Here is a 15,053-nt window from a genome sequence, read left to right as displayed (position 1 = left end):
CATTCAACATAATTGGAGATTCATCCAGATGGCTGGAGGTATATAGTTCATTTCTTTGTGTCTCTTAGTAGTATGCCATGATGTGGATGAATCACAGTTGGCTCAGCCAATTGGTGAAGGGGTTCTGGATTGTCTCCAGGCTCTGGCTATCACTAATACAGCTACTATACACATCCGTGTCAATGTAAGTCATCACTTCTCTGGGCTAAATGCCTAGGAGTGCAATTGCCAGGTTGTATGGTATTTGTTATGTGTTGTTTTTTAAAAAACCATCAAACTTTTTTCCAGAATGGCTGCACCATTTGACATTCTCACCAGTACTATATGAGTGATTCAGTTTCGCCACATCCGCACGTGACAGATAGTGCTGTCATTTTTTTTAAATTTTAGCTCTTCTGATAACTGCGTAGTGATATCTCATGGTGGATTTAATTTGCATTTTCCTAATGGCTAATGATGCGAAACATCTTATCATGTGTGTATTTCCCATCTGGACCTCTTGAGTGCCATAGAACCTACAAAACTCTGTCAAAGACATTTTTTGGAAATACAGTGTTCCCTTTCTGCGAGGAAACTGGCCGTTTTTCAGATGAGGAGGGCTGCTGCACAGACAGATTAGACACTCTGAAGGCAGGCAGCCAAGATGTAACCTGAGGGGTTCAAATCCAGCTGACTTAGGAGGTCACACAGCTTCCTGTGTGCTCCTCCCTCCCCCGGTCTCTTCTCACAGGGACGGTCTCTTGCCTTTGACAACTGTGGAAGACGGCAATTTGATCCTGCCGACAAAGTTTATGGTTCCCCCATACAGGCTCTGGTAACAGGCATTTGAATACAGGTCTTTTATTCCCCTCTAGACGCTATGGACCTCAAGGGAAAAGTCTATAACTGATTTATCGTTTACTTCTCACGAGCATTCGTGCATTGGAGGAATGCAAAAATTTTATTGAATGAGTGAATGAAATAGTTTTCTGGCACTGATGGAGGGGGAAAAAGCATGACCTAAAACAATCTGTCTCTCACTTACTTCATTCATTCAACAGATAGTGTGTTTGAATCTGTCCTAGGAGAAAGGCACTTGATAGGGTCTGGGCAGCAGGGACCCAGGCCCAACTCTCACAAAATATGGATTTAAATGAGAGGTGAAGGGAGCAGAAATTAAACAGAGTCCCAACAATAACTGTGTAACAGCAGACTCTGGAAAGTACTGCAGAGAAAAAGAGTGAAATGAGAAATTTAAAGAAGGACCCAACACACCTGATTTCTTGTGAAGAGGGCAAGCGAGAGCTCATTGGAACTGAGCTTTAAAGAACAATTTGGAATTATTTAGTGAGAGGACAGGAGAGGGGAAGGAAGGGGGAAGGGAAGAGGAGACAAGAGAAATGTGTGTGTATGGCGGGGGGAGTTTTGTTTTTCAGAGGAAGGGACAGAATGCAAATGTCAGAGATGTGAAAGAGTTTGCTGGATTGGAGACACAGGCAGAAGGTACAGGAGAGTGAAATATGCCTGCAGAGGTAGCTAGAGGCTAGAGCACAGGTCTTTGTAGACTTTGGTAAGGCCTTTCATCTTAAAACCAAACTCGCACAGAAGTGGCAGGTAGATAGTGGCATCCAGACTTCTCACCACTTTGCCAGGGACAAGTGCTAGTCTGGACACGCTTCACCGTATTCAGACCCATGGAGCTCGTTGGGCTACACTTTCTGGCCTTTCATCGAGCATCTGTCAACATGTATTTAAGGTACAAAATGTAGGCAGACTTATCTCTGCACCTTCCCCAACTCCCAGATTACATCCCATTCCCTGCTCTCCCCTTCAGAGATTTTAGAGATTCAAAGACCAGGAAAACTTCTCTCCTTCTAGAATCTAGTGCCTGCTGATCAATTCTGATATGCATCAGACTCTTGTGGAGGAACTTCTCAGGCACTCCTCCCCCAGGAGTTCTGATGCATTAGATCTGGGAAGCCTGTATTTTTAAAAACTTGTTTTGAGTGAATCTTTATGCAGCCAGGATTGTGAGTGACTGATTTTTAGGGATTAATTGAGACAGATGCAGTGTTCTGATACCATCTCCCCCTTGTAGTGGTGCAAAGGACAGAAAAGTTTTCCTTAAAAAAATCAAGGGAGTTTTCCTTAGTCACATAATAGTTATCTGCACATGGAATAGCTAAAGCTTAATTTCTTCCAAAATACCATTGTTATTTATTTTAATTTGATGAATGAGCTCTAAACAGAATAACAGTGGTAGGCTCTGTTTTCATTTATTTCATTGAACACTTAACTCTTCATCTTCAATATCAAATAGAAGACACAGTATAAGATGACCCTATGTCAATAATACATTTTTAAGCACTTTGAAAATACAGGGCTATTTTCTTAATTCACTTTCTTTCTTTTAAATTTGTATTTTTTAAATTTCAATTCCAGTAAAACTAATATACAGTGGTTTATTAGTTTGAGTTGTACAATATAGTGCTTCAGCAATTCTACATGTCACTCAGCTTATCATGAGAAGTATACCCTTAATTCCCTCCACCTACTTCACCCATCGCCCCACCCCCCTGGTAACCCTCAATTTGTTTTCTATAATTAAGAGTCTGTTTTTGGGTTTGTGTCTTTTTTTTTTATTCATTTGTTTTGTTCCTTAAATTCCATGTATAAGTGAAATCTTATGATATTTGTCTTTCTCTGACTTATTTCACTGAGCATTATTCCCTCTAATCCATCCATGTATTCTGCCATTACCAAAGCCAGGAAGAGAGAACAGGTAGTAATATCGATTGAATAACTACAAATTGTCAAGTTCTTTGCCAGGTAGTTTATGGACATCATCTCATTTCCTTGCAGCGGATTTATGAGATAAGAATCATTATTTCCATTTTATAGATAGAGAAACTGAAGCTCAATAAAGTTCAGTAACTGAGAACCACATACCTAATAATTCATAGAGTCAAGTTTATCTAATTTCAGTCATATAGTTTTTCCATGTTTAAACAATGTTTCCCTTCTCGAGGAGGAAAAAAAATATTTTAAGCCACATCTGATGTAGATTGGCTCTCAAGTTACTTAACTGACACATATGTGAGTGTTTTCATCAACTGTTTACGTTTATGGTGTCCATAACCCATTCAATCTCTCCTTCCTGCAATGGCTGGTTGTGGAACTCTTAACCACTGCTGGCAGCGCATATTAACTCTCAGACAGGAAGTATGTATCAGTTTCAAGGTGGAAAGGAGATTCCTGTTACTTTAGGAGGGAGACCTTAGGCTTTAAACAAGCTGGGAAGTAGGAGTCGGGACTGTGAAACTGCTCTAACGGTTCCCCTTCCAGATGTGGTTCTAATCTCTATGATATATACCGAAGCTCTGAATTGTGGCTAAATCTTTCCAGTGCCTCCTCAGCTTGATCCTCATCCTGAGTCAGTATCCCTATCGGTAATTTCTCTTTTGACTCTGGCACTCTGGACTTTCTACTACCACTAATAGATTTTTACCTCTATAAAGAAAGGGAAAAGAGAGATGCCAGACCTTGGCAGGGAGTGCTCGCTCCACTACCCTTTACTGCCCTCTACTGACAGTACCTGGAAATTACATGTATTCATTCAGGCCCTTCGACCAAAGCAGACATACTACAGTGAGTGAAAACAGGCACACAAAATTTGACTTGACCGTGCACCACAACACGTAGTAAATAAGATATGATATTGTAAAGTAATATTTTTAAAAGTGAAACTTAGAAAAGTACATGAGGAAGAAAATATCTAAATGTACCCTAAATTTGTACTACTACTAGCTTATATGTACATATAGACCCCATCATTCATCATTTCATTCAAGAAAAAAGTCAAATATCACAGTGGAAAATCATGCTACTAATATTAACCAACCTTTTTTTATCATTCAAATATATGGGGGGGGGGAAATCCCAGAAAATTTAGATTAAATCAACAAAAATGAGAAGGTCCAAGTGGAATGGATTTAACAGTTAACTCCTGAAGAAAACAGGTAAGAGAGAAGAAAAAATATTGATACCAACACACACACACACACACACACACACACACACACACACACCTTCAGAGTCAAGAAGCCAAAGAATAGGTGGCAATGAAATAAAAAGAGAGAGAGAGAAAGAGTTCTTGGAAACTAAAGGGATCATTGACCAAATTAAATTTAATAGAAAGTCTCGAAGATTGAGTTTAAGGAATCCATTTGACCTTGACACTTGGAATATTCATCTTTCAGTATTAATAACGTAAGATTACCCTTTCTTTCTCAATAAGTTCTTCATTAAAAAGTAATTTAATAATTGGAATAATGTAAATGCTATTTTAATTTGTAGAATCAACATATAAACAAAACTTGGAAGACAACAATACAAGATAACAATACAAGAGAATCTGACTAATATTAACACCGATAATATAAAACAATGGAAGTCTGACTATTAAGGCAGCAGGAAGACATAGAAGATAACATCACAGATTTTTCTCGCCCTTATATAGCAAAAAAACAAGATATTTTGCCTAAAGTTGATGGAACAAAATACAGAGTTTGAAGTATAATCTTTAAGATTATACTTAATCACCAGGAAAATCAAAACAGTATAACTGGAAAATCTTAGAAGTAGATGGGTAAAAGAAATAGGTTTCGCATCTTTCAGCAGATACTATCTAAAGTTGATAAACAAGAAATGAAAGTATCAACATATGCTTCAGAGGAATGGTGATAGCCACCAGCTGGACAAAAAATACTTAAAAATAGGGGGCTGCAAATGGATAGTGGAGGATGGGTTCAGGTGGAGGATTTACTTTTCATTTGATACCACTCTCTACTGCGTGATTTTTTAAAAATTTGCATATGTGCTAATTTTACATTATGAAAGTTAAAACAACCGTAACAACTTTCCGCAGCTGCAACTCTTGGCATCCTTTCCTTCCCAGCTGCGGTCTCTCTCCTTAAACTGACGGTCAGATCCTACGGAGACAGGAAGGAGTAAGAGAGCAGAAAAGTTTCTGCCCTGAGATTGAAGTTTTCTGGAATATTTTTTGTTTGTTTGTGCTTGCATTCTATATTTTCAATGGCCCAACTCTTCGGAATACTAACTTTCGACTAATCTGTGATATCTAGAATTTCCTTAAAGTTTTGCTAAACTTTGTTATCCTTCTGTTACTTCTTGACAGAAAGTAATCATTGGCTCTTACTGTTATTGTGGTTTTTTTTTTTTTTTCTTAGAATCTTGATTCTAAGATTCTGCCTACCTGGGTCCTACTCAACCTGCCTAAGTAGGAATGAAAAGTCTATGGAAGGGTAATGATAATTACTATTATCAGAATAAATGATTGTATATTATTAAGTGAAACATAGTGCTGCAGGAGTAGGGTGATGCTCATTACCCCATTCCCCATGCTTTTATGGGGAGACTGTACTTCACTCCACTGTTCTGGAGAGAACACACTTGGAGGAATTTGTGGAGTAGAGGTTTTCTCGAGACTGACCACAGTCATGCACAGAAGTACCAAAAGCATGAGACAGGACACATAAGGAAATGAATAAACCAGGATATCTAAGTTTTCTAAGGCAATAATGTCTCAAATATCGCTCTCTGAGATAAAGTGGGCAATTAAAATAGGAGATCCCAACAAACATCACCAAAACAACAACAAAAAATAAGTACCCACATATTAAACATGTGGAAGCGCAGTTGTTTGATGGGCACTTTGTGCCTGATGAGTACAGACTCGCAGCTGCGCCCTGGTGCCTCCGGCTGGCCTGCCGCGGACTGAAACCCAACAGTTCTCAGGGCCCCGCTGCCTCCAGCATCGGTACCACCAGGTTACCTGCCTGCTCTTCGCGGACAACAGCAGTGTCGAATGTCATTACATTCACTTACTTTGGGAGCCATAATTTTGTTTGTGATAACTTCTGTAGTGGAGATGCAGTTTCTTTCGTGACCACTGATCCCTTGGAGACCAGAGCTGACTTTGAAGAGGTTGTGCAGGACACAGCTGCAATTCTGGGAGCCCAGGCTCTGAGCAAAACCCTCTGGAGGAGACTGAGTCAATTGTATAAAATTGTGAATGAAGGCAGTTGGACTTTAATTTCAGTGGGTTTGTAATTACAAGGGGATGTTTTTTGGGGGGATTTGAATAATAAGGGTTTCACATTGTTCCACTTTGGGATATCTTCAAGTTGATACCGTCTTTGTATTCATTTTGTGAAGTCTGGTGAGCTATTCTGGACAACATGACTGGACATATTAGTGATAAGAAATAGGGTAGAGTGTGGACTTTCAGTGCAGGGAGCTGCATGGAATTCTACCTGACTCATGGTGCGCGAGTCTTTTGTGGGCAAAAAGCAAAATGCCCTGTAGCAGTTCCCGAAGGCTTTGGCGTAGGAAGGAGCAGAGCTGAGGATCGGGTGAGCACAGCCACCCTGCTCTGCAGAGAGGGACAGCTGCCTGGCTCACTTTTGATGCTTAAGTACATGGGTTCTGACATCCTTTCCCAACCTTCCATCGTGTGCGCTGCCTTCATGAGTTTTCTACATTTGCATGTCACCCGCACAGATACTGCCCTGTTTTTCTTTAAATATTCCGCGTAGACTTTACAATCTTTGCTCATGATAATCTGTTAAAAAGTGTTCTATATTTTTCTGCATACATACATACTAAAATTTAAAAAATGCCTGTGAGCATGATACCTAAAGCAGTTCACATGACGCCGGTGGTACAGTGTTTAGGAAGTTCAGGAAGCTGGGAAGCACTGGGAAGGATGCATGTTACTCCACTCTTCAGGTTTCCATCTAATCCGGTGACAGAAGGTAGTGTTGGAGGAACGTTTTGGGCCCCTCTACTTTCTCTCTCGCACCATCCTAAGCAACATAGAAAAGATCTAAGACTTACGGGAGCTCAAGTGCAGTGCTTTCTGATTCTGTTCTTGGCATTCACACATGCGGCTTCTTACTCCCATGCTGGAGTTGGCTGGAGTGGGGAAGTCTGCAGCGCTCTGGCCGTCCCAAGGCTTCTTTATGGAGGTGTAGTAGCAAACCCTTATTTCTACTCTCGGTCTAAGCCTCATTCTACCCACTGTGACTAGGGCGCCCCATAAATTGGATGACAACTCACATCTCAATCGCCTTTCCTCTTTCTATTTCTCAAAATGGTTAAGACCCAGAAAGTAGAAGCCCAAATTCCAAAACAGCATTTAATATTCCAAAACAGCATTTAGTTACAAACACAAGTGAAAGAAAAAAATTTGATGGAAGAAAATGAATGCTATCATACAGCAAAATACTTTGTGTTTATAAACATCGAGTGTGCTCTTATTATGAAAACGTGTTTTAAAAAAGTTAATGCAACTTGATACTCAAATAATGTGACTAGAAGTTCTCCTTCCCCAGCGTAGGGGTAGTGTCATGCAGTGGTCTAGTCATTTGGGCGGAGTCTGTGCACACTGGAGCAGGGGCACTTCCCTTGTTCCCTAGTCTCTGAGAACCAATGAGATATAAGAAAGCATATTGGCTTTGGAGTTTGGGCTGGGGATTCTGGATATATGTAGTTGGGCCAAATTAGCTAGGCTTCCTGAATCTGTTTTTACATGTGTAAGTCGGGAACAGTGAGCCTCCTAGGGTTGCTGTGGGATTAAGCTAATGCATGTAATGTATTAATTTGATGCTTTGCCCATATATTGAGCTAAAGAAACTCTATGAAGGATTCTTTCTCCCTGGGCAGTGTTTCCTTGATGGTTATCCTCTGAGACTCAGTGGGCATCAGCAGAGTTGCAAATCTTGCATTTTGAATCCAGTCCTTCTTCTCTCTCCACCCTGTCCCCTCATGGCCCTGAACTAAGGTATGGGGCACTGGTCCTTACTCCAGACGTCTCATTTGGTGACTCAGCCTTCATCATTTTCCTTGCTTCTTCACTCTCCCCATGTCCCATCACCAGTTTCTAAGCTCATAGGCTGTGGCCTAAGTGTCCCACACCCCCACCAACCCCCAACCTCCATTCACTTAGAAGGAACCAGGTCGAACAGGTTTCTAATTGGTGCTTGGCACTCAGAAGATGATCGGTATCCACAGATTTCCTTTCCCAGGCCTGGAAGCTGTGACTCCGTTTTTGTAGAGTTGCATTGGTTATTATGATTAACTGCACATGGGGCACCTGGGTGGCTCAGTTGGTTAAGCATCTGACTCTTGATGTTGGCTCAGGTCATCATCTCATGGCTTTGTAGATTCCAGCCCTACATCAGGCTCTGCGCTGGCAGCGTGGAGCCTGCTCCTGAAATTCTCTCTCCCTTTCTCTATGCGCCTCCCTGACTCATGCTGTCTCTGTCTCAAATAAACTTAAAAAAAAGAATTTATGATTAATACAGTGATCTAAGAACTGTACTTTTGACATTAAATATTTTGGACATCACAGACTCGATCTTTCAAATCCCTAACTTCTAGACTTGGTCAGTGAAGGCTGCCATCCATAAAGAAATTCCTATCCATGCCTAGGGCTCCACTGGGTGTGTCCATATCTAGATAGTTTTTAGAGTTTGAGATCTTTCCCTTGCATGGAAGTGGAGCACGAGTGGTCGTGCTTATACTCAGAGGCCTGTTTTAGCACAGATAAAATGCCAAAACAATAAAGATTTTGATCTGATGTTAAGTCGCTTTGTGCAAACAACCTTGCATAGCAAAATGGTGCAGATAAACACAGATGAAAATGGACTTTATACAAACAAATGAAATTATGTTTCTCTAGTATAAAAATAGATCAAATGGTAAGAGCAAAAATAGGTGAAATGGTAACATAAACTGAGTTGTGTAATCAGAGGGTCAACTCCTGACATTTTCCTCTCTAGACTTTTCTAATAGTTTTGTTGCTAAGGCTACAGTGTTTTTGCCATATTGGAACAGGATTGTCAACTCTAATGAAGATTAAGTAGCTTTCCCAACTAGATTTTTTTTTTAATAAGTATCAGTTAATACTGCTAGCTTTAAAAACCATATCCATGAAGAATAGAAAGATCTTTAAAGATCTGTTCTTAGAACATATAACTAATAAAGTTTGAACTTTAGTAGCATTTCTATTCCAGTTATGCCAACACAAATTTTTATCAGTTACATTGGACAAAATGACTTATAATTTTACATATCTAATAAAAAAAAGAAATTATTTACAACTTTAGCCAAAAATCCCTAAAGAGTAACTGAGGTCACTTAATTCTTCTGATTGGTTGGAAAACTGTTTCACAACTGCTCGCCAATTCACTCTTCATTTATTCTTTGAACAATATAGCTAAGTTAGAGGATTATGTCCTCCATCTTTCGGCTCCTACCATTCATTGGTCAAAGTCATCTGAGGAAAGCTTAAATACAAATACACCCAATGAAACATGGAGTTTTGTAAATGAAAAGAATTTGTTCCGGACACTCAGTGGCAAAGGGATGTAAAAGGTTGAGAGCTGGGGCACCTCGGGGGCTCCGGTGGTTAAGCACTGCAGGGATTCTTGACTTCAGCTCAGGTCATGACCTCTGGCCCATAGGTTTGAGCCCCCCATCAGGGTCTGCGCTGACAAAATGGAGCCTGCTTGAGATTCTGTCTCCTCTGTCTCCTTTCTCTCTGTCCCTCCTGCACTCATGCTCTCTCTCAAAAATAAACTTATAAATAAATAAAAGGGAAGAGCCATTAGGAAAAGGTGAAGGAACTCCTTTTGATATGCTTGCTGAGGAGTCAGCTGAGCTTCCTTGGTCATGGACAGAAGGGACCATCTAAACTTTTTTTAAAAACAGTGCAGTTTGCTTGCCTGTTGATCCTTCAATTCTACTTGTGCACTAAAGCATGGAAGTTAAATGAAACAATTCATGTAAAGAATTCATGTAAATGAAAGAATGCTGTGCTTTCTTCCTCTGTCTTTATATTTTTGTAGCCAGAAATCCCAATGTTAATTTCCAGTAAGAAAAGCTGAATATCCTAGTTTTGAGTCAAAAGAAATTCACCTTAATTTGAATATTGTAGCATTAGTGACATCTGGTGGAAAATAGGAGTTACAGTATAGGATTATTATAGCTATTCTGATTTTTGCTGTATAATATCACTTTCATCAGATTTACACACACCCTTCTCGCCAACTCCATGGGAGTGTAGTTCCCTGCCCTACTGAAGTTTGGCTTAGCCAAAAGACTTGCCAGCATGAGTGGAATGTGAGAAAAAATGTCAGTGTGAAGGTTCTGAAGCTAAACTTGAAAGAATCCAGGCTAGCCATTCATTGCTCCTTCACTGGGAGAATGAGACATGTGAGCTGCAGATTTGCATGAGAATAAGACAAGCACCCCAGATGACCCACACACTTACAGGGAAAAATGCTTATCATTATTCTATGGTTGTTTGCCAAGCGCAAAAGTCAACTAGTACATGGGATTGTTAGTCTTCTATTGTAAACACTGTAAACATCACAGAGGCTTAATTTCCCTGTCCAACTGGGGATAGTGGGAGGAGGATCCTGAAGACCAGGTGTGGTCCAGTCCCTCCTGGGGCTGTTTCAGACCCTGATAGGCTCAGCTGGAGCATGTTTTTCATTCCTCTGCCTACAGTAAGCAAAACTGGATCAGAGGCAGGCCAGGCCCATCAGGCCCATCCAGACGCCCCTCCTTCCTTTTTAAAGCTGAATTTTATTTCATTGTATGTATAACATCACATTTTGCTTATCCATTCATCTGATGGTCATTTGGGTGGCTTCTGCTTCTTGGTTATTGTGAATAATGCTGTTATAAACATGGGTGCCCAGGATTTTGTTTCATTCATCCTGGCCATTGGGCACATTAACAGATCCTCACCGTAATTTCTGAATGAATGGATACCAGCTATGTGTATTTACTTAATAGTGAAAGTTAATACATATAAAGAGTTAGACTAAGCACTTAATCAATTATTACAAAATGAGATAAGACTTAGAATAGAGATTAAAGAAGACTTTTTAAAGTTTGCCTCAAACACACCTTGGAAAAATGAAGAAAACAAGGCTGGCAATAAGGCTAAGGGTATAGAAAAGTTCTACAATGCAACATATGCTAAAATGAATTAATTCCAAATGACATGTACTGTTTTTTACACAAAGAATGATGCTTAATAAGTCTACTGTTATAAGATTAAAGGGGTATAATCAAAGCTTGTACATTAAATTTAAAGTACCTCCAGACTTAATCAATCTTGTATCTTTAGGCCAGACAACCTTAGGCACAAGAAATAATTAGCTGTACTGAATCCATCCTATTATTTAACTATGTTAACATCACACCAACATAAAAAAAAATATTTTAAGACAAATTTAAAACATACACATTTAACTTTATTTCTTCATCATCATTTAAAGCTTGATTTTACAAAACATAAAAAAAAATTTTTAAGAGTTCTGTATCATAGGAATTTAAAGTAGACATATTCATACCTTTGTAGGCTCAGGTTATATAAATTAAAATCAAATAATTGGAAATGTTTTCAATATGGAAACTACACAAATAAATGGCAAAAGGACCTAATAGAAGCAATACTTCATTACTTATGGATTCTCATTAGATAATTTCAGGATCTAAACAAGACTTTGAATATTCAGACTGCTTTTGCTGTATTTGATATTTAAACATCTTCCTACCTATTCTGAGTCAAGGTACTTGACCAAAAAAGGTCTGACTTAAGAAGGCATTTAGCTGTGTAACAAAAGTTTGCCATCCATGGTTACCACCTTCAAAGGAATTGACATAACAATGCAGATGTATCCGCTAGTCCCCTTTTGAACAGTGTGCAATAACGGAGGTCAACCCTGTACAAAGTCATACCGGCACCAAAAAATGTAACAACTATGCACAGTTCAACAGAAGTATAATGTTAAGTTTTCCCCATCTAAAAATTAAGCAGTGAAACAAAACGTATCAACTACAGTTGACTCGGTTCCAGGAAAACCACATCTGAGCATGACAAGTACATCACCGGCCTTATCTCACCCTCAGTCATTGACAGGAATTTTGTAGGCCACTGTGCTATTTACTTTGTGGATCGTAGTAGTAAATGAACGAAGACGGACTTCCTCAGAATTGGTAATAAACTGTGGTCCTGACTCTTCCCATTTTTCAGGTACAACCAAATCTTTGTCTGTGTAAATCAGTAGATCAAATGAACCTAAATTGGGGACAAGATCATTAAAGAACCATTATTTTTTCAGAAGTAAGACTACTCTTCCTGTCCCTCTCATATTTGAACCACCTGTACTGTCAGAAAAGCTAGTTTAGCCAGATCTCTAATCAATTAGCTAACTGCTTTTCCTCAAAGGAAATTTCAGTACAGAAAATATTGTGCTCCTTTTACTTTATCTTATGAAAAAAAATCGAGGTTTTTTTTTTTTTTTCCTCTAAAGAGAAAACCATTAAAAATATTTGCGTAAAGAAGTAATCATGGGGTAGTATGAATGACCCCATAGAAAAGATAACATTTTGGTTTTGTAACTGCTGTTTCCCAGGGCCCAGAACAGTGTCTGGCAGATAGCAGAATTTTTCTGATGAACAAAGGAGTAACTAATTAGAAAAAAAGACACAATTGTAGCTAAAAGTCTTAATTACATACATAGAAATGTGCAGAAAATAAAAATAATGAATTACATCAAAATATTTCAGACTGAGTACTGCAGACTACTTTCATTCCTTTTCAGCACTTCTAGATAAAATGCATATAGTATTACTTTTGCTTTATAAGTTTTTCTCATTTGTGTTACGTGACACTGATAATTAAGAAAAAATTTAGTAAAAGGACGTGAAGATTGTATAACACTTACAAGAAACTTCCAACAGTGGCAGAAATGTCACTGTAGCTGTGATCTGTCTGATCACTGAACGGATTTCATCTTGGATAGCTTTCTGAGACTTTTCTCTGGGTGCACTATCAAAGAAACCAAATCAATTAATTTAAATTTTAACAAGTTATTTAAAACATTGTTCAGATTATTTATCTGATTAAATATTCCCCAAATCAAATAAGTAATGCATTCAAAAAGAGTTTTTGTTTTTAATGTTTGAATATAAGGACATAAGGATAATATGTTTCCTTAGAATCTCCAACCTAGTAGGCACAGTATGATCTCTATTTATCCTTCCAATCATATTTATGGCTAATCCTAGTATCAGGTCATTCAGTAACAGATAATTAGAAAACCTGTTAAGTGCTTCAAGTTAGGAAAGCTTCAGTACCTCCTAAAATAAAGATAACAAGTAGTATCTAAAATATTTAATCAGTACAATCACTTTGGCACTTCTAGAATTGCCTAAATGTATAATTTCCTATTGCCTCAAAAAAGATGTTAAATTATTTGTATCAAATTATTTGTATAAATTAACTTTCCTAAAATAGACCAACAGGTTCAGAAGCAATCTATATTTCATTATGAAAAAAGTTCTCAGTTTACAGGTAAACATGCTTAAGACAATGCTAGAAATTAGCATATAATGATGGGCATTTCCCATTCAGGGTATCTGGAAACTTCAGTTTATGAATCAGTTTATGAAGTGTCGTAGGAAGTTTGTGGCATTAAATGAAATACAGTAGAGCTGCATCTTTTATTTTTTTAATGTTTATTTATTTTGAGAGCACATGAGCAGGGGAGGGGCAGAGAGAGAGGAAGAGAGAAAATTGCAAGCAGGCTCCACACTGTCACCACAGAGCTGGTTGTGGACTCGATCTCACAAACCATGAGAGAATGACCTGAGCTGTAATCAAGAGTCAGACACTTAACTGACTGAGCCACACAGGTGCCCCAGTAGAGCTGCATCTTAATCTGGGAGAAAAGTCAGAATAATACTTCCTGATCTTAAAAGTACCTTTAAACAGTTCTTTAAATGGTGCACCAGGTATATCATGTGTTGCTTCACATACAGTACCATAAACACTAAAGTCTGGAATTCATGGATTTAGACTAAAGGCCATTATGTTAAATGTACACTATCTATTCAAGTCCATGATATATGCACAATTTTTTTGTGAGCACAGTTTATGAGCCCTATTCTTTTCCACAGGGGATTAAATGTCAAATCAAGCATACTTACATTGGGGTACATGTGCTCCTATGCATCAGCATTTCTGTATCTCTTGGGTAAATCCCTAGCAGGGCTATTGCTGGGTCATAAGGGAGTTCTTTGGATAGTTTTTTGAGGAACCTCCACACTGTTTTCCAGAGCGGCTGCACCACTTTACATTCCCACCAACAGTGTAGGAGGGTGCCCAACTCTCCACACCCTCGCCAGCATCTAGAGACTCTTGATTTGTTCATTTTAGCCACTCTGACTGGTGTGAGGTGGTATTTCAGTGTGGTTTTGATTTGTGTTTCCCTGATGATGAGTGATGCTGAGCATCATTTCATGTGCCTGTAGGCCATCTGCATGTCCTCTTTGGAGAAGTGTCTGTTCATGTCTTCTGCCCATTTCTTCACTGAGCTATTTGTTCATAGCAGCAATGTCAACAATAGCCAAAACATCGAAAAAGCCTAAATGCCCATCACCTGATGAGTGGATCAAGAAGATGTGGTATATATACAATGGAGTACTACATGGCAGTAAGAATGAAATATGGCCATTTGTAGGAAAGTGGATGGACCTTGAGGGTGTCATGCTAAGCGAACTAAGTCAGGCAGAGGACAGATACCATATGTTTGCACTCACAGGTCTAACAGGAAATTTTCAGAATGATTAGCTTCAAGAAAAGCAAGCAGTTAGTAGTGCTTAAGAAAAATTGATTCAGTATCTAATGGGTAGTTGATACCTGTCACAACACAGCATTTTATATGTTAAGTGAAACTGCAATACAATCTAAGTTTATTTTGGGAGTGTTTGCTGTATCATTGGATTTAATGAAATGTTTAGAGGTGCAGTAGGCATGACTTTGAGCAGATAATGAAAGAAAATGCAAAATGCTTATTGATTCATGATGTGGTTTCATCTTAGCTTGGGCAAACCATGCAGTATTTAATACATAGTAGCAGAATATTTACTATTGAAGCTTGAAAAGATGTGAGTTCTTTGTGTGCAATCTT

General features: G+C 38.8%; 1 protein-coding gene across 1 annotated transcript in view; it reads right to left on the bottom strand.

Annotated features, from left to right (window-relative positions):
- Positions 1 to 11,843: 11,843 nt before the first annotated feature.
- Positions 11,844 to 15,053, bottom strand: part of MAD2L1 (mitotic arrest deficient 2 like 1) — a 9,245-nt gene continuing 6,035 nt past the window's right edge. The window contains exons 4-5 of the mRNA XM_029941500.1: positions 12,807 to 12,910; positions 11,844 to 12,157 (exon numbers count right to left, since the gene is read on the bottom strand). Of these exons, the coding sequence (XP_029797360.1) occupies positions 11,985 to 12,157; positions 12,807 to 12,910 (277 nt within the window). The 3' untranslated portion in view covers positions 11,844 to 11,984. The remainder of the gene's footprint in view (positions 12,158 to 12,806; positions 12,911 to 15,053) is intronic.

This window comes from Suricata suricatta, chromosome 1 (genome assembly GCF_006229205.1).
Source record: "Suricata suricatta isolate VVHF042 chromosome 1, meerkat_22Aug2017_6uvM2_HiC, whole genome shotgun sequence".
NCBI lineage: Eukaryota > Metazoa > Chordata > Mammalia > Carnivora > Herpestidae > Suricata > Suricata suricatta.
This window is presented reverse-complemented; position numbering and strand designations above follow the sequence as displayed.